This window comes from Sander lucioperca, chromosome 2 (genome assembly GCF_008315115.2).
Source record: "Sander lucioperca isolate FBNREF2018 chromosome 2, SLUC_FBN_1.2, whole genome shotgun sequence".
In the NCBI taxonomy this organism is placed as follows: domain Eukaryota; kingdom Metazoa; phylum Chordata; class Actinopteri; order Perciformes; family Percidae; genus Sander; species Sander lucioperca.
This window is the reverse complement of record NC_050174.1, coordinates 638,448-664,289: the sequence shown is the minus strand read 5'-3', so window position 1 is coordinate 664,289 and position 25,842 is coordinate 638,448. Positions and strand designations below refer to the sequence as shown.

The following is a 25,842-nucleotide window of genomic DNA, read 5'->3' as shown; positions in this document are numbered from 1 at the left end:
ATGCACAATCACAAGTCACAATTTTAAACAGAAATGCATCTAATCAAACTGCATGTGAAATATGTGTTAATTATTAAATTGTTGCATTATAATAATATGGATAACGTGACATGTGGAAGGTAATAGTAATTACTGCTGTATGTCTGTTCATCTCTTACCTCCTACAGTTTTACTTGCATTTAAATAAAATAAAAAAGCTGTGGTAGATAAAAATTAAATAGATAAATGTTTTTAAAGTTTCTATATCAGACATTTTGGGTTTCTTTCAACAAAATTGTCCCAAAATAACACGGATGGTTTAATTAAACGCTCTTCACAAGTGAAATTAAGGATCATATCTCTACTTTCATTGAATTTTGGGTGTTTTATTCAACTTTATAGCATTATCCTGACTGAACTAAACATTGACATATCTGTGATTATCCATTACCTTCATTCCTCTGATCTGAACTATTAGTCAAAATCATAATCTTTGGAGGGGCCCAAAACTGAAAAAAGCAAGCAAAACATAGAGAAACAAAAGCGACAAAAATGTAAAAACGGTGTCTAAAAAAAGTGTTAATTTTGCCCCGGGAGGACAACATAATTAAGGGTTAATGTAAGGAATCAATAGGGCAAGTTTCATGGTGATATCTGTTTCCTGTTTGCCTGCAGTGTCTCCAACGTAAAAGTCTCACAGCTGTGGGGCACCCGGTTAGCTCAGTTGGTAGAGCGGGCGCCCATATATAGAGGTTTACTCCTCGACGCAGCGGGCCCGGGTTTGACTCCGATCTGCGGCCCTTTGCTGCATGTCATTCCCCCTCTCTCTCCCCTTTCATGTCTTCAATAAAGGCTTAAAAATGCCCAAAAAATAATCTTAAAAAAAAGAAAGTCTCACAGCTCTGACTGTAGTTTCCCTGCTGAACACGTGTTAGATTTCATTTAATTTATTTATTTATCTCGAACAATCAACACTGTTGCAAGACAAAACAATAATTAAAAAAAATAAAATAAAACACAATCAGAATCTAACAACAAAATCAAAAATATAAAAGGGATTAGTTCGAGAAGGAGCAGGCAGAAGCAAACAGCTTATTTGTTCCTGCCCCTTATTTCACAAAATCATATTATTACAAAGTAAATAGATATGCAAATACAGCATACAATCTTTCAGTCTTACAATAATTTACAACAATACCTTTAAATTACAAATTACAATCCTATGTTTCAGTTTATTCTTTTCTGTATTGATCAAGTAATGATGTCTTTAATCTATTTTTAAACTGAATGATATTATGGCTCTGTTTGATGTCATTGTTCAGCCCATCCATTAAGGTCACCCCACGAACTGAAATGCACATGCTTTTAACAGTATAGTTCGCACAAGAGGTTGCTTGAACATACAATGACCTCTTAAATGATATCCCCCATCTCTTTCATTAAACATTGCACGTATGTTACATGGTAAATTATTGTCTTTAACTTTAAACATCAATTGTGCAGTTTTGAATGTAACAATGTCCATAGATTTCAGCAAATGTGAATTAAAAAACAGATGATTGGTGTGCTCATAATACCCAATGTGATTTATTATCCTAATTGCTCTTTTTTGCAATACGCAAATTTTTTGTAAGTTGCTTTTGTAGGTATTTCCCCAAACTTCCACACAATATAACATATATGGTACAATAAGTGTGCAGTACAGAGTATGTAATGTATTTTTGTTCAGGATGTATCTAGTTTTACTCAATATACTAATACTCCTGGCAATCGTCATGCACATATTTAATGTGTGGCTTCCAGCAGAGTTTATGGTCAAGAACAACACCCTAACCCCTAATTATTTACTAATTTTTTAATGGTATGTGTATGTTTAACCTCAAGGGCAAGTAATTCAGATAGTATTTTAGACTTTTTAAATGTTTTTAGTCCTTTTAAATGTTAAATAATATTCCTTTAACATCGGGGTAGATTTATTTTTTTGCCGGGGCATTTATTTTCATAATTTTATATTTTTTTATTTATTTTAATTATTTATTTTGTAATGTCTGCAGGAGAGAGGCCAGTGCAGGTGTGGAGGTGACCTTTTATTCAAAGTTGTATTCTCCAGCTGTCCATCCTGTCCAGTGGTTCTTTTAACCTGCCTTTAACGTCTGGCTTTCTTTTGAACAGCTTTTATTTAACCAAACTTGTTTTTTTTTAAGTGTTTTATTCACACCAGTGGTCCCCCTTGCATTGCGTTTTAACCCTAACCCTAACCCCTAACCCCTAACCCTAACCCCTGCTGTAACAACGCTGCTCCAACAAAGTGGCTGGCTGCCTGGCTCCTGTAAACGCTGAGTCATTGATATGTAACACCCTCCCTTGTGTTCAGAGCGTATGTTTCAGCCAACGGGATAGTTAATAGATCCAGTCCAACTCGTTCGCTGTGAAGATCATTAACACTCTTTCTTTCTTTGTATTTTGAACAACCGGTAGTTCACAAAATTGGGAGAAACAAAAAGGCTCGGATCTCTCTCTCTCTTTCTCTGTAGTAATGTAATTTTGGCCTTACATACTCCTCTCTAAACCCTGTGTAGCTAACTGCTCTCCCCGGTACGTTATACAAACACACTGAAGGGCGCTTTTTTTCGTTGATTCAGACGCTGACAGCCTCTGTCCAAACGTCCGTATTTTATGAGTTCGGAGTGAGAACGAGTTGGAAAGAAAACATTTAGAATCAGTGAGGTGAACCAAGCACATTGGCTGAATAATTACACACACATTACCACACAAAATAAAGCATAAAGCAAAGACACAAAGGCAAGCTACCAATCCAGTTTGAGTCCGACCTTAAGAACGCTCCTTCATTTAAATATGAAAACTTAGTGATTTACGGAGGGCTTCTTTAGTGTGCACGAGTGGAGAGAGTGCATTTAGGAAAATTACATGATAAACAAAGAGTTCCCATTGGTGTTATAAACTGTGCTAACTTTATTACGTTAGTTGCCCCGATACAATTTCATGTCAGCAGCCTCCCGCATATAACCGACCCACACACACACACACACCAGCGGACGTGCATTTAAAGGCGCTGACACACCAACCCGATAATCGGCCGTCGGACAGTCTGGCGAGGTCGGTGACTCGAGTCTGTTCGGTGTGTTCCGTGCCGTCGTCAGTCGGAGGAGCCGTCCCGAGGCTATTTTGCAGCGGCACCGTGGCTCCGTCCAACGCTCAGCGCCGCCCAAGACGATTGTGATTGGTTTAAAGAAATGCCAATAAACCAGAGCGCGTTTTTCTCCCATCCCAGAATGCTGTATGGACTCGCCAGACCCTCCTCTGCAGCGCTGTGGAGGAAGGTCTAGCAATGTGAGACTAGAGGCTCTGAAACGCCAGAGCAGGGGGAATGAGAGGTGTAAACGTAGCAAAAGATTTTCGTTTTTAAACCAAAACGTAGTGATGTAAATGTAGCCTAAGTCATCAAGAGTATAATCTTGATGAAGGTCCAGAGGGCCCGAAACGTTAGTTTTTGTATATAAACGGTAGTGCTGTAGCAAGAGCAGAATGCAGGATTTGTTCCTTTGTTTCCAAGTTGATGTTATCTTCCAACCAACCCAGTATCACGCCTAAGCGTGTACGGTATAGCACCTTCATAATGCGTGTAATGTTCATGCCTCGGCGAGGCAAAACGTGACACTGACACGCCAAACCCAATGGACCTGCGGGTGTATTACACGCTTAGGCGTGATACTGGGTTGCTGTTAATATTAATGGACAGAGCATCCGCTTCGGTGAAGTCCTGCAAATGCGGAAGTGCCTTAAACCTGCATTCTGTCTGAATTCCAGCAGGGGGCGACATGTGCGGTTGTAAAAGGAGGTCTGTTTCTGTAGAAGTCTATGAGAAAGTGACCCACTTCTCACTTGATTCATTACCTCAGTAAACATTTTCATAATGACTTTATGGTCTCAATCACTAGTTTAAAGTCTTCTGCAACACAGAATGATGTTCATTTTCTGAATTATGGTCTCGTTGATTTTAAAATAGGCGATAAAGCAGGGGGTGTTTTAGGGCGTGGCTATGATGTGATTGCCAGGGAAAGTGTGTAACGTAACGTAGTGTGTAAGTGTAAGCAGCTCCTCCCTCACTCCTCCCTCTCGTCTAAAATCCTCACATCCGCAACCAGAATGGCTGCGCCCGTAACGGCAAACTCGACGACAGATAGCAGATCCAAGGGGGTAAGCCTCTCCCTGGAACGCGTAGCTCCTATGGTGCCATTTTGATGCTAACAAGCCATTACCTCCCGTTAGCATCCCATTGACTGCCATTCATTTTGACGTCACTTTAACAGAGAATAACTTTACACCTGAAGTGTTTAAAGACTCTATTTGTCCATTGTTCATTTCTTAAGAAACACGACAATGTATAAAAGGCTCCATTACTTTGTATCTCACGTTATGGCTCCGTAGTAGATGTTTTTGTAAAAACAGGCTAATGATTATGTCATAATTTACTTACTTCAAGTTGCTCACGTCACATCTACGTCTTCAAGCTCAGTTGGAGGCTGCTCAGTAACGCTCAGCCATCACTGGAAAAGTGCTTCTAATATCCGTCACTGGTCTCCGTCCAGAGACACGGGATCTGTTGGTCCAGTTTATATACTGTCTATGAGCAGATCTCCACAGACCAATGGGTGACGTCACACATGCGCTGTCCATTAATATTATTCAGTCTATTCTTCCAACGCACCTGCACAGAAGAATGTTTGGATGTGCGAGTTGTTTCTATGAAAAATAAATGTTTTCTTATAAATTTGCTCATACCGATTAACCGATTCATTTAACAGTTGTCAACTAGTCGATTCATCTTTGCAGCTCTGCACCAACTGACTCTTTATGCTCAGTCGAATATCCTAAACACAAACTGGCATCCAGCTGAACATCGAGGTGTAACTAAAACTTTTTCTGGCCTGCAACAAGAGACCGAAAGACACAAACATAGTATAAATTATTAAGAATACCAGATGAAAAGTGTGTAGACATTAATTGAACATGATTAGTTTCTGGGCTCATTTAATTGAATAAGAAAGTAATTTGGAACCGGTGAAGGAGCATCAGTTAACGTACACGTTTGAAAGTGAGATAACAACATCATACTTCTTATTCCGGAGCCAAAACTAAAACATAAATGTGTGTGTTTTGCTAAGAGGCTTCTGCACTCGCTCCAGGCTATTTACTTAGAATGTATTAACATAACGGAAGAACGGATGATGTGTGCAGATCAGTATGTTTATATTTAACAGGGCTACAGGTGGGAGGATGAGTGAGGATGTTGCATAAGCTCATTTTATTGTTTTGTAGCTTCTTGAATCGCTACTAATTTATATTTGTCATTTCGAAAAGTAAGATGTTTCAAAATGTAACGAGACAAAACTGTAAAGTGTCTACAGCTTTTGGCAGCATGTAACTTACAGGGTTTCCCGCAGGAATTATATCGTACTGTATTTTTAAGACGTTTTTTAAACTACAGTTACGTTGGCGCGACTCGGTTGGAGCCGTAGACAAATGACGGAAAAAGCGCCAAACAAAAACGGCAAAGGCTTCGGAAAAAAGGCGACCAAAAACGCTGAAAAAAGGTCCAAAACAATCTTGAAAAAGGCAAGAAAAACGTTGAAAAAAAAAAGTTTAAAAAAAACCTCTAACTGATGTACACACCGCCGCCAACTTGAGCTGCAAAGAAGCTCTGGCCGCCCGGTCGAGGACGCTGGTCAGAAAGTTCGGGGAAGCTGTTTGAGGCTTTGGCCGCTCTGACGTAGCAGCATTCTATGTTCATCATGGAAAAAGATCAAGCAGCCACTGCACGGCCAATACACTGACACTAGAAACCTTTTATAAATTACATATATAATGACAGAATTTGGATTGGTTGTTGGTCGCAGCGGTGTCTGTTAGCAGTTAGCTCGCTCGTTAGCCGCTGAACCGCAGCAGCATGCAGGCAGAGCGAGCAGCCGCCAGCTGTTGATCCGTGCAGGACTTCACCGTGAGCGGACTGTTTAGAGACCATGTGACCGGCAGGTAACGTTAACTGGTCCCTATACGCAAATATTATAAATGATAGGGAACCCAGCAACGGCCATGATGAGCTTCTCCTCCTTTTTCTCTGAACTAATGTTTTGGTAGGAATGAAAGTTTACATCGTATGTTTCTCTGGAATCAGCCAGCGTGAAGGACGTCTATATTCTGATTGGTTGCTGCTGCTTGCCGGTGAACTGCGTCATAGTTCATTACCATAAAGTTGACCTACTTTCAACTTTCTGATTGATGCTCTGGTCGCTCAAAACGCCCAAAACGCGACGCCGACAGATTTGCCGCTCATTGCAGCTGAGAGAAGCAGCTTCCATTGAAAATGAATGACTTCCTGTATCTTTAGAAGATCAAGTCGCCCGCGGTGTGGACGTACAGTAAGAACAAATTGCAGAAAAAGGCAACAAAAACGTAGAAAAAAAACGCCAAAAGACTTCGGAAAAAAGGTCTCAAAAAACTTTGAAAAAGGCGAGAAAAACGAGAAAAAAATTGTTTTAAAAAAACCCTCAAAGCGCCACAAGTAGGCTGAGTCCTTGGCAGCGGCCCGGGTTTGAATCCGACCTACGGCCCTTTGCTACGTGTCATCCCCCATCTCGCTCCCACCTTTCCTGTCTATCCACTGTCACTAAATCTACTAGTCTAGTAGCCAACTAGGTGAACCCGGAAATGTTGAGTACACCAAAGTTTTATTGCAGAAATGTGAAGTATGGGTCCCCAGTATACTAAAACTGCTGGATGCTAATTTGCATATGTTGAGCAATTTGCATAATTAGCATAATTAGCATTACTAGCTTAATCGTCCATTTTGACCACATATTTTGCACTGTATGGCCAATTTCTACAATATGTGAGTGGTTTTATAGGTTTTAGAGGATGCTGATTTCATTTCTGGCATTTTCAGATTTGAAAGAGCTAATTTTATTACATATTTTGATTTATTTAGGCAAATTCTGATTACTTTCAGGCATCATTTTAGGTTATTTTTATGGTAAACACAATAATCTTACATTTCAGAATCATGAGTGCTCTTGTGAATGTTGATGCATTGTTTTCAGGGTGTAGTGAAGCTGAATCCCTTCCTGACACTTTTGAATATTCAAAATTGCTTTTTGGATAAAAGATGAATCTTTGTTATCTTTGCTGAATGTTATGCATTTCTGGAAGAAAAAGCAATGCGGGTATTTGACATAACTTGGATCCTGCAACTGTACGATACATATTAATGGGGTAGCTCATTAAGACACCCAATGACATGACATCATCTAAACCTATCACCTTGTGTGATCAACGAACTATGTACAAACATACACTATATACATGCCATAAAAGACAGACCCCGCAAGTCGCTAGGGCAAAGCCCGAATGGCAGAAGGGCTGCCCAGGTTGGTCCACAAGTCGCAAGATCCAACGAGGACCCAGTTAAAATGCTGCCAGACGCAAGAGTTAAAACTGAGTCTGGGCAACCCGGGTCAGCCCGCCAGACGCAAAGCTAACCAAGAGGGCCTCACCTCCGCACCACGCCAAACATGTACATATACAATATATACATGCCATACAAGACAGGCCCCGCAAGTCGCTAGGGCCATGCCAAAGTATATGAGCTGTAGCAAGATTTGTGACATAGCACAGAAGCTGATGAAGCACCATCAGTAGCAATAATGTTTGACAAAGTCTCATGTATGGCTGTGTCTCCGAACTCCTCGCTCTTAATTAGCAGAGTGGTGATTCCTTTGGACCCAGATATTTTAAAGTCGTCATCTTTGCCACTGCATGGTGCAAACAGACACTTCTTTCCCGACATTTCGACCTGATCAAACCATCTCTCTTTGCTTTGAAAGTACTTAACTCTAGAGTCGAATGGCTAAATAATCCTCCACAACAACTTGAGAAAGTAGCAATAACACTGAATATCGACTGTTTTTAATCCTTTCCTTATCAAACCACAAGAAGTCTGAATTTAAAAAAAGAAGAAACCGAAATTTTAAAATAATGGTAACTAATTTTAGAACACAAGATTCACCCACAAAATGGATCAGACTAGAAATTCACAATGTATTGAACAATACTGTCATAACTCTGTCCACTTTTTATCTTAATGTGAAAACATAAGTAATGTCAACATTAAATCCCTTGACTGACTTTTGTATGAATATTAAGGCTATATAAGAAACAAATATTTGCAGGGTGAATTTCGACATGAAAGTCAACATGACTTGAAAGTCAACACTTTGACACTCAAATTGAAATATCATTCCAACTTAAATCTGGACATGGCGGAATTTATTTCAACATGTTGAGATTAAAATAGAAATTTAGAGAATAAAGTATGGCAGCATGTTGACTTGGCATGACAATGTCAAAACTTGTTTAGAGAGGCGTTAGTAAAGTAGCCGTCCTAGACTAGCAATCCAGGCTTTTAGGATACTGGCTAGTGTAACGTTAGGTTAGCTCTACTGCCGAGCGCACAACTTAAATTATGTTGTACCAAAAATTCTCGCTCCTTAACGTTTCAGTTGTTTGTAATTAGCTTGTTCGATAGGGCTATGAGTTCAATAGACATGCTTGAACATGCTAGTTGGTGAAACTACTCCCTTTATGATTAAGTTTTCCATACATTTTTAAATGTTTCAAGTACTTTAAAACTAGACTATGCTCCCTTGCTTTCCAACATACTTATTACAACTACAACAGCTAGCTGCAACAGCTTATTCTTCTTGTCCGAAATTAATAAAAAATGTCTAAATTTATCCAAATTTGTTATAGAGTTACCATTTTGAAATCTGAAAGTGCCATAATTGAGTTCAGCATCCTCTAAAACCTCTTAAACCACTCCAAAATTGTAGAAACTGATCACACAGTGCAAAATCTATTGTCAATCAGGACGATTATGCTAATTATGCTAATTGTGCTAATTATGCAAATTGCTCAACATACGAAAATTAGCATCCGGCAGTTTCTGTATGCTGGGGACCCATACTTCACATTTCTACAATAAAACTTTGGTGTACTCAACATTTCCGGGTTCACAATGGGGCTCTATGGGCTGGCTACTAGACTATACCTCTTCTAAATACTGGGTGGGGGTGGGAGGGCACCCGAAATATACGCCTATGTACAAGTTTGAAAGTTTGATAACAATGCCCCACTTCTTATTCAGGATGTGTGTGCTTTGCTAAGAAGCTTCTGTACTCACTGCAGGCTATTTACACGCCGTATGACTTAGTACGTTACGTGAAGTATGATGTGTGCAGAACAGTATGTTCAAATTAAAGAGAGTCACAGGTGAGAGAGAGAGGAGGGGTGAGAGGTTGTTGCGTAAGCTCATTTTATTATTTTGTAACTTCTTGATTTTACTTATTGTTGGGTAATTTTTAGACAGTTATACCGACCTTATACACCAAACGACTTTTTCAAAGCGATTCCATGAAATCATTTGAGTCTTACCCCCTTTTTTCTATTTTTTAGATTGTTTTAATTTACTTTTTTTGACAACATATGAAAAACGAATATATAAAAATCAACAGATTTAAGTTTTAAAAAACTACACATGGTCAGTTAATAAAATATGATGCAAAGTTCTTGAATAAATATAATTTTTTGTGTTACTCTGTGCAGCACTTTGACTTAACTATGTAATAGAGTAGTTTTAATACTAGTACTTCCCTCCCAAGGTGATTTGCCTGTCAGTCTTAATATTTCCTCAAACAACTGGTAAACCATATTCGAGGAACCAGTAAGGAAGTTGGAGTCGTCCTTATGAAAAAGGAGTTGTACGAGTTCCTTATAGTAATAGTAAAAAAACAGATGCTGTCTGATAAAGAGACCAAACCTACTTATCTAATCGAGCAGGACTATGCGATTAAACTTTTGTCAAACCCATTCAAAAACAGAGACAAGTAGGTATGCACAGCAGCAGCTCACTGAAGTGTCAAAGCAATCTACCACCGGAAACTTTTCATTGGCCGCCTCAAACCAAGAGCCCGCCCCATTGTTGAGTATCCTGGAAATGATTGGTCCATATTTATCCGAGCCATGCCTCCAGCTGTGGACGTCACAGGGGCGCTGGAACTCCAGTAGGTAGAGATGATGTTGTGGCTGTCCATGCCGCCGCCGCCGCTGCAGATACATCTCTGAGTGTTAACTTGTACAGAAGACTAACGGGGGGGAGAGCTCTCCACGCATGGAGTTGAGCTCGGACCCGGCGGTGGCAATACTGGAGATGTCGCAGACCAAAAGCAAAGACGATGAGCCTTTCGGTAGTGACGGCGGCGACTACGAGAGCTTGCCACCTCATGTCTCAGTGGCGACCCACATGACAGCAGGAGCCGTGGCTGGCATACTGGAGCACACGGTGATGTACCCCGTGGACTCTGTCAAGGTAATGTACACAGAGGCTGCGTAGCGACACATCACACAACGGCTCATTCACTTATTAGCCACAGAACGTTGCTAACTGTGCAAACGGCTGGCTAACGACCGTTAGCTATAGAATGTCCCAACTGCCCATCCTTAGTTAGCATAGCTGATTAAAACACGGCTGCTTCGACTGAACAAACTAGTTGAGCAGGCTAGCGTAACGTTGCATTAAACCGGAATAAAAACCGAGCTAAACCGAGCAACAGTTTTACTTTTTCTCGTAGTTCCTTCTCGGTGTAACCTAACTTTGCTAACATAGCTACTGAACGTCCAGTGTCACCTTAATTTAACCAAAGTCACATTTCAGCAAGGTTACAGCAAAGTTCTCTCTTTTTTTATCAGATCAGTTAACTCGTTGCTGGGTAACCACGTTTCCATGCTAACTCAGGTTTTTTTTTTTCATACAGTGTAACGACACGAGTTACCCAGAAAAATAATAATAAGTTTATCTAATGTAAGTTGGCACCTTTTAGAGGACAAAGTCACAAAGTGATTCACAAGAGTGAAAGTGTTAAAAATGAGACCAACAAACAGTAGAAAGAAAAAAGAACAAAAAGGCATCAAATAAAAACAGTAAAGCTTAAAAACAGCTTGTTAAATGTGAATATTTTCTAGTTTCTTCTCTTCTCTGGGAGAGTAAACTGAATATTTTTGGGTTGTGGAAAAAACAAGACATTTGAGGACGTCATCTTGGGCTTTTTGCTAATTACAGCTTCTCATTTATGAGTTTTTTTAATAATTGCAAATTGAATTGAATATATTTGGGTTTTGGACAGTTAGTTGTCACCTTGGGCTCCTGGAAATTGGGTGAGCCTGTTAAACTAGGGCTGCAACTAACTCTTCTTAGATTCTGGATGGATGGATTAGATTCAACTTTATTGTCATTGTGTAAAGTACAAGTACAAAGACAACGAAATGCTGTTAGCATTAGGGATGTCCCGATCAGGTTTTTTTTGCCTCCGAGTCATTTGATTTTGAGTATGTACCGAGTCCCGATCCGATACTTCTATAATATATAAAAAAAGAATAAAGAAGAGCAAAAAAACAGATCCAGGATGTTCCTTATTTTTTATTTAATTCACCTTATTTTAACATTCAACAACTCTGTTAACAAACAGAGTACTTCTGTTACATATCTCACAGTTTGCTACGGCAATGTTGTTGTCATCAACTTTATAATACCTCCAGACCGCAGACATACTCGCGCTTTCCGCTTCAAGCTGCTTCCGTGTTCTACTTTGCCGGCATTTAACCAATAGCGTCTCAGCAACAAAGTGATGTCATGCCGCACGCGTTGCTGTTTCTGTGTGGAGTCAAAAGGGTCTAACTCTGTGCCACCGCATAACTATAGATGTGTTAAAAAAATAATGAGAATATATATACATATATATCCGAGTCCTGATCGGGAGGTAACGTCAGATTCCGATCGAGTCTGAAACCACGTGATCGTGCCCGATTTCCGATCACGTGATTGGATCTGGACATCCCTAGTTAGCATCCAACCAGAAGTGCAAAAAATGGAGAAAGGTGCAATGTGATATACAGAGTATAGACAGGTGGTGCATAGGCAGGACAATAAATATATTGCAGTGTTATAAGAGCAGAATAAATATGGCTATGTAATATGAACAATGTATGAACAACATGTACAGAGATGTGCAATGTAGTAGCAGTGACATTATACTAGTAGTAAGAATATTATAGATATATGCAGTGTATTAACAGAATATATAATAAGAAAAGCAGAATAAATATGGATATTCTGAATGAACCATATAAACAGATGTACATAAGAGTATTAAGAGTAAGTCTATGTGCAGGATGAATAGTATGAAGAGCAGTAGAATATGGCTATGTATATTAGTTCTTTGGTCTTTAAAATGTCAGAAAATGGTGAAAAATGTGGATCAGTGTTTCCCAAAAAGCCCAAGATGACGACCTCAAATGTCTTGTTTTGATGAAAGATATTCAGTTTCCTGTCCCAGAGGAGAGAAGAAACTAGAACATATTCACATTTAACAACCTGACATCAGAGAATTTTTACTTTTTTATATATTTAAAAAAAAAAGACTCTAAACGATTATCAAAATAGTTGGCGTCGGTCTAACTAAGGTTGCTCTCACACCTGCCTCGTTTGGCAATTTCAACCTTGCACACAATTTACAGACTTATATATGATTTAAAGGAACATGCCGACTTATTGGGACTTTAGCTTATTCACCGTAAGCGTGTACAAAAAACAACGTAACATGAGACACAGCCATCTTCTAACTGTAAACAAACCGTGAACTATATTCTCAGAAAGGCTTGCTGCAAAGCAAATCACTCCGCCCAAGTAGCAGAGCTTCGCCTTTCTGAGAATATAGTTCCCAGTATGTATACGGTTAGAAGATGGCTGTGTCTCATGTGACGTTGTTATTTGTACACGCTGTGACTCTACAAATCACAATACGTAAATAGGAAAATGTTGGCGTTATTTTGTCACTTATTCGGAGCAGTAGGCTAGTTGGAACCAGTTACCTGCAGGTTCTGTGCTAAGCTAAGCTACCGATGAAACAGCGTTACAACACGCACGGACACGAGAAGGGTATGTATCGACTTATCTAACTCTGGGGGTTACAGTGAATAAGCTAAAGTCCCAATAAGTCGGCGTGTTCCTTTTAAGGGACGCTAACTTTCAGATCCATTCCATAAGCTGTTCAGAGCACACATCGCTGGTCGTCTGTATGACCTCATCAGTCTGTGTGACATCATCATCTCTCTCTCCTTCACACGCTGTCTGTCAGCTGCTCACATTGTTCGCCTTCTTCTAAAAAATTAGAAACACTTAAAGCAGATCCAGAAAACCCAAAACGTTATAAATGTGGTGTTGCTCCATTATTTTCTGAGACCAGAGGAGACAATGTTGCAACTTCACCCACCGAATCGCACCGAGTCCAAGCGCCCTAACTCATCGATACATCTTTGCAGCTCTGAAGTCTCTCTGGAGTCAAACCCGAGGCCAAGTCTTTCACATTCGCCCCAAATGTGAGCGTTTTGACATGACAGCAACCCTCCTAACTTAATCACGTTAATAACTTAACTTAACCCTCCTGTTGTTCTCGGGTCAAATTTGACCCGTTTTCAAAAAGTTTCTACATCAGAAATTTGGGTTTCTTTCAACCAAATTGTCAAAGAAAAAACGTGGATGGTTCCGTACAACGCTCTTCACGTAAAGTTGATTGAATTTGGGTGTTTCAGTCAATTTAATAGCATTTGAAAAAATAATTCGATAAAAGAACGTCAGAAAAAGCGCAGAAAAACATCAGAAAAAGTGACAAAAAAACTTGGAAAAAGTGACTAAAACGTTAAAACATTTCCAAAACATCGGGAAAAGCAAGAAAAGTGTCAAAAAAGACGACCAAAACATTGAAAATAGTTAAGATAGTTAGAATAGTTAGAGGGGGTGTTCCCTCGGAGAGTCGAACACCCCCTCTCTGTAATCTCTCAAACATAGACAATCATTTCTCTTTTTTTATTGCACTATTTGCACATTAACACTGTACATTTGATCTTTTATATATTATTACTGTATATTTGTTTTTAATATATATGTTAAAGTCTGGATAATATATGTTGTTTGTATATCTGGAGTTGTAACAAAAATAATTTCCCCCTCGGATTATTAAAGTATTTCTGATTCTGAAATTTTTACACAGAAAAGCAAAGTTGCACGGTCGACGGGAAGACAACACAAAGGTTAATCTCGTTATTTTAACGATACGCTCGATTCACGAGTTTAAGAACACGACGTTCACGATTTTTTTACACAATGAGCTGCAGACAAATGACTGAAAAATATTCCTTTTATTAGGGGTGCACGATTCAGAAAATGTCACGATTCAATATCGATTTTTAGGCTCAAGATTCGATTCAAAATAATCAATTTTTTTTGCACACCCCTACCTTTTTATATCTATAAACTGTGCAAAACAACAGATGTTTCTAGACTTCTAAAACAAATCCCACATCCAAAATAACTAAATAAATAGAAAAATACGTCTATGAATAAATTCAACAAGTGAAACCTATAGTACATTACGCTCTAGGACGTTTGTAACGATGCATCGTGAATCTCCTTTACGTTCCACTTGTTTGACTTCAGACGTCACTACGCGTTCTTTTAGTTTATTTATTTAGAGAGAGATTTTTCTATCTCAACCGGTTGTAATCTTTACACATTCACATTCGATTTTTAACCGGTTCTCGATGCATCGTTACATCCCTGTTACTTTATATGACTGCTGTTCAAAAATCAAATCAATTAGTTCATTAATGAGTGCCATCTTGAAGTTAAAGCCTGTTGTTAAAGTTCATGTTCAGTGACTGAATTAAATGATTGGTTAGCTTTGAGCTTTGTTAAAAAAAATGGCTGGTGTCTGCAAAAGCAAATCACAAACTGTTGGTTTTAAAATGTGAACTTTGCCCCTACAATCCTCCTCTTCTGCTCAGCTATTGTTTCCGAACAATGTACCTTTTTGTTTTGATAATTCGGCACGCTGCCCTCGCAGTAATCCTGACGTGGAACAGGCAAACTTCATTAACAAACTGCACGGGAAAAAAAAGACATTATATGCTCTTTGTTTCAGAGTCATAGTCTTTCCAAATCTCTTTTATTACACAAACCAATGCTGCCATTTCCTCTTGAGGTTTCCAAGGTTACACAAGAACCTTCTAGCCGTGGGCGCTCGTTCAGTTTGATCCGTTCGTGTCTCGAGGTTACAAAGAACCGGTTTTGAAATTTCAATGAATCTAAACTGATGTAAGAATTAAGCCCGGTTTCCTATTTGATCCTTTTTATATATATATATATATATATATATATATATATATATATATATATATATATATATATATATATATATATATATTCCTGACAGTTGCAATGAACAGTAGACAGTAGAATAGGGCTGCTGCGTATCGCCACGGATTATTTTTTTCCGGGGCTAATTTACGTAGTATCGATCGGTGCATAGACTCGCGTAATCGCCAGTACCGCCATTTTAGGCGGTATCGGAGGCATTTGCGTTAATGGTATCGGAAAAAACTCTAGTTTTTAACTTGGTTTAGTGGGTAGTCGCATAGACGTAATTTACGTAATTTATTTATAATATTCAAAACTGGACTTTTTCCAAAGTTCTTTTGTTCCTTTTCAATGTTGTTGCCGTTTTTTTTCAATGTTTTTGTGGCTTTTTTTAACGTTTTGTCGCCTTTTTCAAGTTTTTTTTTGAAAAATAAAAGTACTTTTATGGCGCCTTTTTTGAGTTTGTTTTGGACAGTTTTTTCGAGGCCTTTTTTAATTTTTTTTTCGGGGGTTTTGTCTCCTTTTTCGAGTTCTTTTTTTCGACTGTTCTATTTTTTTTTTTTTTGTCTCTTTTTTTAAATACACAGACATGTCCCGGGACCTCCCTAGATAGTTGGAGATCTCAACCCCCACAATGTTGAACCCAAAGTTACGCCCTTGGGTAGTCGTAACAATCAACTTGTATGTTTCAACCTGGCAGTAAAGACGGAGACGCAGCAGGACTCGGGGAGTAGCCCGTGATAATGGAAGGAGGGGATCTTATCTCTATTGTGCACATTTTGAGTCTGCCCGGCGCGGTAAAAGTTGTGTGTCTGCCGAAGGGTTGATTAGTAAACCGCCACAGAGGCGGGACTGCTGAAGATGTGTACTGTAGATGGTGGAGGTGTTTCCTTTTTTTGCTAAAACGGTTTTGTAACCGTCGTTGGACGGTGACATTGATAACATCTTCATTCAGACTTTGCTCATGTTTAATTTGGTGCTATTATTACCTGTTTCACATTATGTTTGAAATGTTTATTTGCAAATAAATCACGGATAAAACGCTAGCTACAGGATCCTATCACATCGTCACATGTTCAAATAGACATTGGACATTCAGGGTGTCCACGGGGTCTAAAAAATGATCGGCTTATCGTAAGTTTATACAGTACCACAAGGTTTATTTCAACTGACAGTATAAAATAAATTAACAGACAGGACACAACTTTTCTTTCGCTTCTCTGATTCGTTCCGTTTTGTTGTCTCTATTTCTTCACTTACACGGTTACGCTCTCGAAATACGCACACACGTGGTACGCTCCATAGGGTTTGTCACGTAGTGGCCCCGTGTGCTAACGTGCACTAACGTGCAGGTGGCACGATAACTGGCCAATGAAACATGATCATAGCGGGCTCTAAATCAAACACAACTAAGCCACACAGCCAACGGACGGGACGCAGCACTCCACAAAATAAACAAAATATTGCATAATTATCGCGACACTTTCAATATAATATTGCCCAACGTGATATATTGCGATAACGATATTGAGTCGATATATCATGCACCCCTACTTTATATAAAAATGGCTGCTGCTCTGACCATTCTGCTACGTTGATTTGGATGGAAATGGCCTTTCTGTCTATTTTATTTCTGTGGGCATCACATTGTTCTGACAGTAAGTACTTGGCAGCGGCGATGTGCGTCTCTTGTGTGGCAGCTCTTTGTTTATTCAACCATGCCAAGTTATCTGGACACCACAAAGCATGTTTTTATTTGCAAAGAGATGTGGCGCTGGCTCAGGAGACAGGCCGAGTCTATCTTCCCCAGCGTGTTCCCATGGGTTTCCTTCCTCCGGCTTAACAATAAAATATCAATTACATATCCGCTTGATACAGATTTGGGATCTTGGGGCACACAGAACTTGGTAGCACAGTTTAAGTTTGCATGATTACATTTAATGCACTACAGATCACATTGTTCTGTTGAAGGCAGAGACAAAAGTGTGTTTTCTTTATATTCAGGTCACCGGACAGATTGTTGTCTCTAGAGATAATGTGAAGGATAAATTAAGCTGGGTACAAAGCAACCCGCAGACAGTTCAAACTACATCCTTGGACTGTGCTCTTTTTTTTTTTTTAGTGATAACTTTCTAAATGCCTGATGACATCTCATGCACTTAGAATCTAAAATAGGTTTGTCTTCAGTAACCAAATGCCTAATACTCAAAGTTTACTTTAATAGTTAGTTTAATACAAAGTTACTGTATAGTAAAGCTTAAACGGCTATAATGAAGTTACTGTTATATTGGATAATCTTGTGTTTATGTTAAAAAAATCTAACATTACTTGTTGTTTGTTGGTCTTTGAAAGCTAGATGTGAATGTTGGACACATTTGCACAAGAGCTGCAAAGATGAATCGATTAGCTGTCAACTATTAAATAATCGGCAACTATTTTGATAATAGATTAATCGGTTCAAGTTATTTTTTATGAAAAATTCTCTGGTGTCAGCTGTTAAATGTGAACATGTTCTAGTTTCTTCTCTCCTCTGGGACAGTAAACTGAATATCTTTGAGTTGGGGACAAAACAAGACGTTTGAGGACGTCGTCTAGGGCTTTTTGGGAAACACTGATCCACATTTTTCACCATTTTCTGACATTTAAGAGACCAAACAACATAACATAACCGTTACAGTAGTTGCAGACCTGACTCAGAGTCACAGTCATGCACAGCTCCAGTTTTAGTACTTCAGCAAATGATAAACAATGGTTTAACTATCTGTCTTCATTTTTTCCAGACCAGGATGCAGAGCCTGCAGCCAGACCCAAATGCACAGTACAAGGGTGTGTATCAGGCTCTGAAAAGGATCATGCAGACGGAGGGCCTCCTCAGACCCCTGAGGGGCCTCAACATCACCATGATGGGAGCGGGACCCGCACACGCGCTCTACTTCGCCTGCTACGAACGGGTCAAACGCTCACTGAGTGACGTCATGCATAGTGGAGGCAACAGCAATTTAGCCAATGGTACGTAAATCCCATACACTGTAAAAATAATGGACAGTAGGCCTGTAACAATTATTAAATAATTGTTTACCCGCAGTTTGTTTACATAATCACTAAAAAATCGATTCACATTCGAATCGCGATTCAAGCTCTGCCAATTCATAGAATTCCAAAAAATAAAAATAAAATAATAATTTAAATGTAACAATTTCTTTTTTTAAAAAAGGTAAAAAAATATTTTTTATATTTTTTTTTTTATTTTTTATTGTATGTCCACTGCATTCACATGGAAAAAGTAACTACATTTAAATACTGTGAATCGTTTTTTTGAATCAAGAATTGTTTTTGAATAAAAAATCGATATAGAATCGAAAAGTGACATTTTCTGAATTGTGCACTCCTAATAATCAGTTATTTTGTAAAACCGCAATTAAAGCATTAGAGAATTTTTTTTTAATGAGATTGGTCACACTGTTGTTTGGCTCCATCAAACGCGTTTGCAATACCAGCGTAGCATCACCTTACAGTAACGTTAGCTAACGTTAGCTAGCCTCTGTTGCTATGGATTCCTTCCAGTGGACGCCCCGCCCGCAGTTGCAAGTCCAGTCGGCTTTCGAACGTTAAAAATCGGCCGAAGCACCTTTACATGTGTTTAGGTAATGTAGTTAGTCCGTCTGTGGTGTTTAATCTACTACGGTGCTTTGTTTAATTAGTAATGTTACCGTAAATGACGACGCTGTAGCGGTAATGGCCGTCATTCATTAGCATTATGCTAACGTGCTTCTTAAGGGATTTGTGCGTTTATTTTTCTAATCTGTACAGAACAACTTGTTTGCTAACTTTAGCTAAGGTCCTAAGGGGTAAGACTGTTGATGGTAATTGATGCCAAATTGTAATTATATAAGTGATTAACCACCCCAACCCCCAAAATCCTTGTTGTCAGTTATCGGCTGGAACGCTGTTTGTTATGTTTGGTGGTGCAGGTTGGCCAGTTTGTTTTATGTTGCCATTTGTGGAGCCTGGGCTGTCTACAAAGACCGCATTTTTTTTTTTTACAGTGTGTTCAGGGGACAGGCAGCTCGTGGATAGTGAGGAGATGTTCGCTGTATGTGACAAAATATGTTATAGCCTAAAAAAACGTGTGACTTTGCTTAGAGCACCTTTAAGTTCCCAGCTAACTCCAGAAATGGAAATTAAATAGAATTCAGCTTTAAGGACTTTCAGCATTGGATCCCTTTTCAGACCTGGAAGCTCCGTCCATTATTTTTAACAGTCTAGGATTTCCACGTCTCAACACAAATCACTTGATCGTCATACTAACGGCTTTTTTTACCCATAGGCTACGATTAAAGTCCCGGAGGAGGGTAGTTAGGATGAGTCATTTTATTGCCATATCCTGTTTTACAATGGAAAAGATAAACATTTACCCTAACCTCTACTAAAATCATGTAAAAAAAAATGTGATTTTAAAAAAAAAACACTTTATGTAATTTATTCAGACCTGAAAAGACATTGTTTGTTTGTTTTAACAAGTTCAGACCTGACACTACGTGTTTGTTTTAACAGGTTTAGCAGGTAGCGTTGCCACGGTTCTCCACGATGCAATCATGAACCCGGCTGAAGGTAGGAAAAAAAAGATTTCATTGTTCCCTTTTTTAAAGAATAAAGTTCACTATATTCTATGATTTCATTATTGTCAACAAATCCCTTGAAAGGAACACAACCAACAGTAAATCCTGCTAACAAGTATTCTCTGTGTATCCGATGCTTCGTAGACTGTATTCTTCTGTACCGTACAGCTCCATTGTTCTCCAAAAAACATCAATGAGCCACTTCTCATCTTTGTCCTTAAAGGAAAATTCCGGTTGATTCCAACACGTAGCTCTGTTGTTTGGAAATTTGGAGTGCTGTCAGTAGCGAGAAAAACGAAAACAACCGGTGTTGCCTACACCGTGTTATCCCCCTGCTAGAGTTAGCACCCAACAGGCTTAAACAGGGCAAGTTTTAAACGTGATTTTAGCCTCTAAACATGCTCGAAATGTCATTACAAGTGCCTACCCATGTGAAGTGATTCCTTCCGAGGGAACACAGTGAATCTGACTGCAGTAGATGTGACAGAAAGGCATAAAAGTTGTGTTAAGCCATACCTCTGTTTATTTCCTGTTTTCTGGTGAAGTCCACACTAGTCGATTGTCGAACTCATACAATCCAATATTCCAAAATGTATTTTTTCCACAAAAAAACGGTTTGCCGTTGTTATGTCTTTAGTAATGACGGTGTAACAGCAGGCTGTAACCTGACACCACAGCTGAGCCAGCAGAGCAGAGCGCTGGCTGCAGCAGGTCAAAAGTTCAAGAGCCCACTGTGCTTAGTTACCCATGTGCATGCACAATAGCTCTTGAACTCTTGAACTGCAGCTCTGCTGGCTCAGCTGTGGTGTCAGGTTACAGCTTGTTGATACACCGTCATTACTAAGGACATAACAACGACAAACCGTTTTTTTATGGAAAAAATACATTTTGGAATATTGGATTGTATGAGTTCGGCAATCGACTAGTGTGGACTTCACCAGAAAACAGGAAATAAACAGAGGTATGGCTTAACACAACTTTTATGCCTTTCTGTCACATCTACTGCAGTCAGATTCACTGTGTTCCCTCGGAAGGAATCACTTCACATGGGTAGGCACTTGTAATGACATTTCGAGCATGTTTAGAGGCTAAAAACACGTTTTAAAACTTGCCCTGTTTAAGCCTGTTGGGTGCTAACTCTAGCAGGAGGATAACACGGTGTAGGCAACACCGATTGGTTTAGTTTCTCTCGCTACTGACAGCACTCCAAATTTCCAAACAACAGAGCTACGTGTTGAAATCGACCGGAATTCTCCTTTTTTAAAGCGTAACTCTCGCCAAAATGCAACCTAGGGTGTTTTTGTGAAAGTACCCAAGTCAAACTTAAAAGCATAATTAGGACAGAAGCGCAACTTTAAGATCGGAAAAAATAGCGATTTTGATGCTATCATAGTAGTGCTCCTAGCACTCCTATTCAAAAGGCCATTTGACTAAAAATGGAAATACGGTAAATCTTAAAAGTGGCTCTTCCGTCCTAATTATGCTTTTAAACGAAAGTACTTTCACAAAAACACCATAGGATGCATTTTGGCGAGAGTTAGGCCTACTTACTTAGGCCTTACGCTTTAAGTGCAAAGTATGAAATTGTATCAAACTAATATGACATGTATGTGGTGAAACATGCTAACACGGCTACTTGTGTCCTTCCATGGCTCAGTGGTGAAGCAGAGGATGCAAATGTACAACTCGCCATATCGAGGGCTTTGGGACTGCCTTAAAACGGTAACGCGCACCGAGGGAATCGGAGCCTTCTACCGCAGCTACAGCACACAGCTGACCATGAACATCCCCTTCCAGGCCGTTCACTTCATCACCTACGAGCTGATGCAGGAGCAGCTCAACCCGCACAGACATTACTACCCCGGCAGCCACATCGTGTCGGGGGCAGCGGCCGGAGCCATTTCCGCGGCAATAACCACGCCGCTCGACGTCTGTAAAACTCTGCTCAACACGCAAGAGAACGTGGCGCTCAACTCGGTGAACATCAGCGGACACTTGTCGGGAATGGCTAACGCCTTCAGGACCGTGTACCGGCTCGGCGGTTTGGCGGCTTTCTTCAAAGGGGCCCAAGCCCGCGTTATATACCAGATGCCCTCCACGGCCATCGCCTGGTCGGTGTACGAGTTCTTCAAGTACTTCCTGACGAAGCAACAGCTGGAACAGGAGGCGAGACGGGTGTAAATGGAAAGTGTGTTTGGGGGGAAAAAACAAACTACGCCTCGACTGGAACTGACGGAACCTGACGCTGTGCTTCTGTTTGAGGAAATAACATCAGTTATTGTCTCACAGGGAAGTCGTCTTTGTAAAGGAGTGGCAGGGAACGCCTCTCCTTATTGTTCACTTACCTAAATCTGTGTGTGTGTGTGTGTGTGTGTGTATAATCAAGGTAAGTAACGTTGCACAACCAGGATATGCAACAGAGATGACTAATCTTTAAAAGGACAGATAAACATAGAATAATTGTTATCTCCTTCCTCCTCCGCTCCACAAACCCAGCTCTCTTTTCTACGTGTGGAGAGCGTATAATGAAGTTGTCTTGAATGACGCTTATCGTTCTAAATATTGGAACTTTTTTTATTTATTTTGTTAGCTTTCAGAGCTTGTATTTTTATGGACATGGAAGAAACACAGTGCTGTTTGTTTTTATTTCATTGTGTATTTATGAAAAGCCCATTATATTACAACCCATTGCTCTTTTACTCCGTGGCGAACGTAACACTTGCGCTTACCAAGTGCCTCATAAATATTTAATGCTGCTTTAGCTTTTCTTCTCTCCTCTCTTTTGCCCTCTGGTTTGTGTAAATAAGAACGATCCAGCACTCTGCTCTTGCTACAGCACTACCATTAATTGAAGAAACTAACGTTTCCGCCCCCTCTTCATCGAGAGTATTTCAAATGTCCAGAGGGGCTGAAACGTTCATTTCTTCAGTAAACGTTGAGGCTTCAGCAAGAGCCGAGTGCGAGATCTTCCGTTCTTCAAGTTTGTGAGATATAGAAGAATTGTTGGATGTGTGAATTGTTTCTTTGTACATTTCACTGCGCTGTGGTTTTTGACAGAGACAATCCTTATTTCCATGTTTCGTTCTTCTATCGCATTTCCTGCTGAAGATACAAATCTTACGGAGGATTTCCACCAACTGCGGAACGAGGTGCGGATCGGCTCCGCTGTGTGTCGGCTCCGCTGCGTGTCGGCTCCGCTGCGTGTCGGCTCCGTGCTCCGCCGTCCTTCAATACCCAACCAGGTCCGCATTTGTTGCGGAACGGCTGCGGCCATGACTGACAGCTGAAGTCACGAGGACACACGAGTTCACGAATTCACATATGATCGCGCGATCTAACAGGATGTAGTTTCTATAAACAGAACCACAAAACCAACAACAGTTTGTTTCAGGCCTCTTTCCGCCCATTATGATGTTTTCAAGGTGTAGTGCAGGGAAATATGATCCTCCGTGAGCACGGTGTATTTTATTTTCAAAATTAACCGGGTGTTTTATTTTGTTTCTGTGCTCGACTTCCTGTCCCGCACTATCTGCCCTGTGCTGATTTGCTGCGGAGCTCTCCGGCGTCCGGCAATGGAAACCTAATGACTCCGCTGCCGTTCCGCAGTTGGTGGAAATTGGAGGTTATAGTTGCTCTTCACATCATAACTGGTCAAATCTGAACTTGTGAAACTAAATGCTGTTTCAAGTTTTATCTCTGCGTCAAATTGTCAAATGCCAGTCTGCAGAAAGTCTATTTTTATGTTAACTTTTTTTTATCATTTTGCTTTAAGTGCAAATTGCGAGAGCTTCTTTCTCTCTCAGTATCAAGGTGATGAAACCGTAACGGTTCATTATCGGCCTTGTTAAAGCCAACGATGCTCCTGAATCACGCACAATAATGGGCTCGTTTTAAATAATCTGCCCTGTTACATGTTACAGAAAGAAAGGCAGCTTGTGTTTATATGTATTCAAAAACATGAATATATATATATATATACAGTATTTTGAGTCACCATTTCTGAGAAACGACATTATGCAGGTCCAAAAGGTCCATAAGACCATTTTCTCAACCTTCTCTACATATTGATCCTTAATCAAAATGTTATATATATATATATATATATATAAACATTTTCAGAGTATATAATTGAGCGAAACTTAAAGTGCAGACTTTCTGTGATCTAAAATGTAGCACAATGACTTTTATTTTGAAACTGAGGGCACTCTGTGACCGTGGGACCAGTAGAAGCAAATCAGCTGGTAAACAGTCCACGTTATTTCTTTTTATTTCCACTCATCCTGTTGTAGTTTCACATTTCCTGTGTGCTTACTGCTCTCTCCAACCTCTCGGCTGTTTTCCATTCGGTAGTCAAGAAGACATTCCTTCATATATTGATGCAATCCAGCAAGCAGCCGCCAGATTTATTTGTTTTTAATTATGGAGTTTATTTATTTTGTTCTTCTTCGTTCCTTCCAGATTCCAGTTGCCTCACAAACCCTCGAGCCATAGATTAATTGTGCTTGTACAGTAGGGTCATTTTTAACATACCAAAGACATGCGTCGTCGTATTCTATGCACCTTTCTTTTCACTTGTAATTATGATGCCATTTGTCTGGCTGCTGTGAACCGTCCCGCCCCGTAGTTTCCACACAGAGTCGCGCCCAATTGGGTACCCAGCCCTAGTTTTTTTTTTTTTTTTTTTTTTTTCTCAACATGTTTGGTAAAATAACACGGTGACCTACTTTTGATTGACTTATTTATATATCTATATATATATATCTATATCTATATCTATATATAGATAGATAGATAGATAGATAGATAGATAGATAGATAGATAGATAGATAGATAGATAGATAGATTTAGATTTATTTATAGATAGATTTATATATGTGTGTATATATATATAAATATATATATATGTGTGTGTATATATATATATATATATATATATATATATATATACATATATACACACATATATATATATATATATATATATATATATATATATATATATATATATATGTGTGTATATATGTATATATATATATATATATATATATATATATATATATATATATATATATATACATATATACACACATATATATATATATATATATATATATATAAGTATTTATATATATATATATATAAGTATTTATATATAAGTATTATATATATATATATATATATATATATATATATATATATATATATATATATATTTATTTATAGATAGATTTATATATATATATAATATAAAAACTAGGGCTGGGTACCCAATTGGGCGCGACTCTGTGTGTGTGTATATATATATATATATTATTATTTTTGTATTTAACCCTCCTGTTGTCCTCAGGTGAAATTTGATCCATTTTCATAACGTTTCTATATCAGAAATCTGGTTTCTTTCAACCAAATAGTCAAGAAAAAATAACGTAAAATAAATGATCAGTCCACTACTTTCATTGAATTTGGGTGTTTTATTCAATTTTATAGCATTTGCAAAAACAATGATAAAAGAACTTTTGAAAAAAGTGACAAAACAGTTGGAAAAAAACAACACAGCCAAAAAAAGCGCAGAAAAAATTGACAAAAAACATCAGAAAAAGTGACAAAAAAACATCGAAAAGTGACAAACTGGACGACGGGAAGACAACACAAGAGTTAATATAGTGTAGCCCATGTGATATGGATCTCACATGAATAAGATGTTTTCTCAGCTTGAATATAAAAGTGACATTAATTAGCGTACATTAATTAGCGTACATTAATTAGCGTACATTAATTAGCGTACATTAATTAGCGTACATTAATTAGCGTACATTATTTAGTGTACATTAATTGCGTTATTCCTGCAGTCAGCACTGCTTCTCCCCCCATAATTTCTTTGAGGTGTCCAATCATAATTCCCAAACTGTGTCTAAGTACTT

At 39.0% G+C, this 25,842-nt stretch overlaps 1 protein-coding gene and 1 long non-coding RNA gene across 2 annotated transcripts; one reads left to right on the top strand and one right to left on the bottom strand.

Moving 5' to 3' along the window:
- Window positions 1-7,340: 7,340 nt before the first annotated feature.
- Window positions 7,341-25,655, bottom strand: LOC116053930. Its single transcript, XR_004105954.2, has 3 exons — window positions 25,551-25,655; window positions 16,661-16,665; window positions 7,341-7,351 (listed from the first exon to the last, which is right to left on the bottom strand). It is a non-coding gene; the product is annotated as an uncharacterized LOC116053930 (long non-coding RNA).
- Window positions 9,838-22,923, top strand: slc25a37 (solute carrier family 25 member 37). Its single transcript, XM_031305122.2, has 4 exons — window positions 9,838-10,420; window positions 18,082-18,310; window positions 19,856-19,912; window positions 21,578-22,923. The coding sequence occupies exons 1-4, from the start codon at window positions 10,223-10,225 to the stop codon at window positions 22,099-22,101; spliced, it is 1,008 nt and encodes a 335-aa protein (XP_031160982.1). The 5' UTR covers window positions 9,838-10,222; the 3' UTR covers window positions 22,102-22,923.
- Window positions 25,656-25,842: the final 187 nt, after the last annotated feature.

Excerpts from the sequence above, each read along its gene's own strand:
- slc25a37 (XM_031305122.2), top strand. The coding sequence starts at position 10,223 with ATGGAGTTGAGCTCGGACCCGGCGGTGGCAATACTGGAGATGTCGCAG. Across the intron at positions 10,421-18,081 it reads ACCCCGTGGACTCTGTCAAG|ACCAGGATGCAGAGCCTGCA; the intron begins GTAATGTACACA and ends CATTTTTTCCAG. Across the intron at positions 18,311-19,855 it reads CAACAGCAATTTAGCCAATG|GTTTAGCAGGTAGCGTTGCC; the intron begins GTACGTAAATCC and ends TTGTTTTAACAG.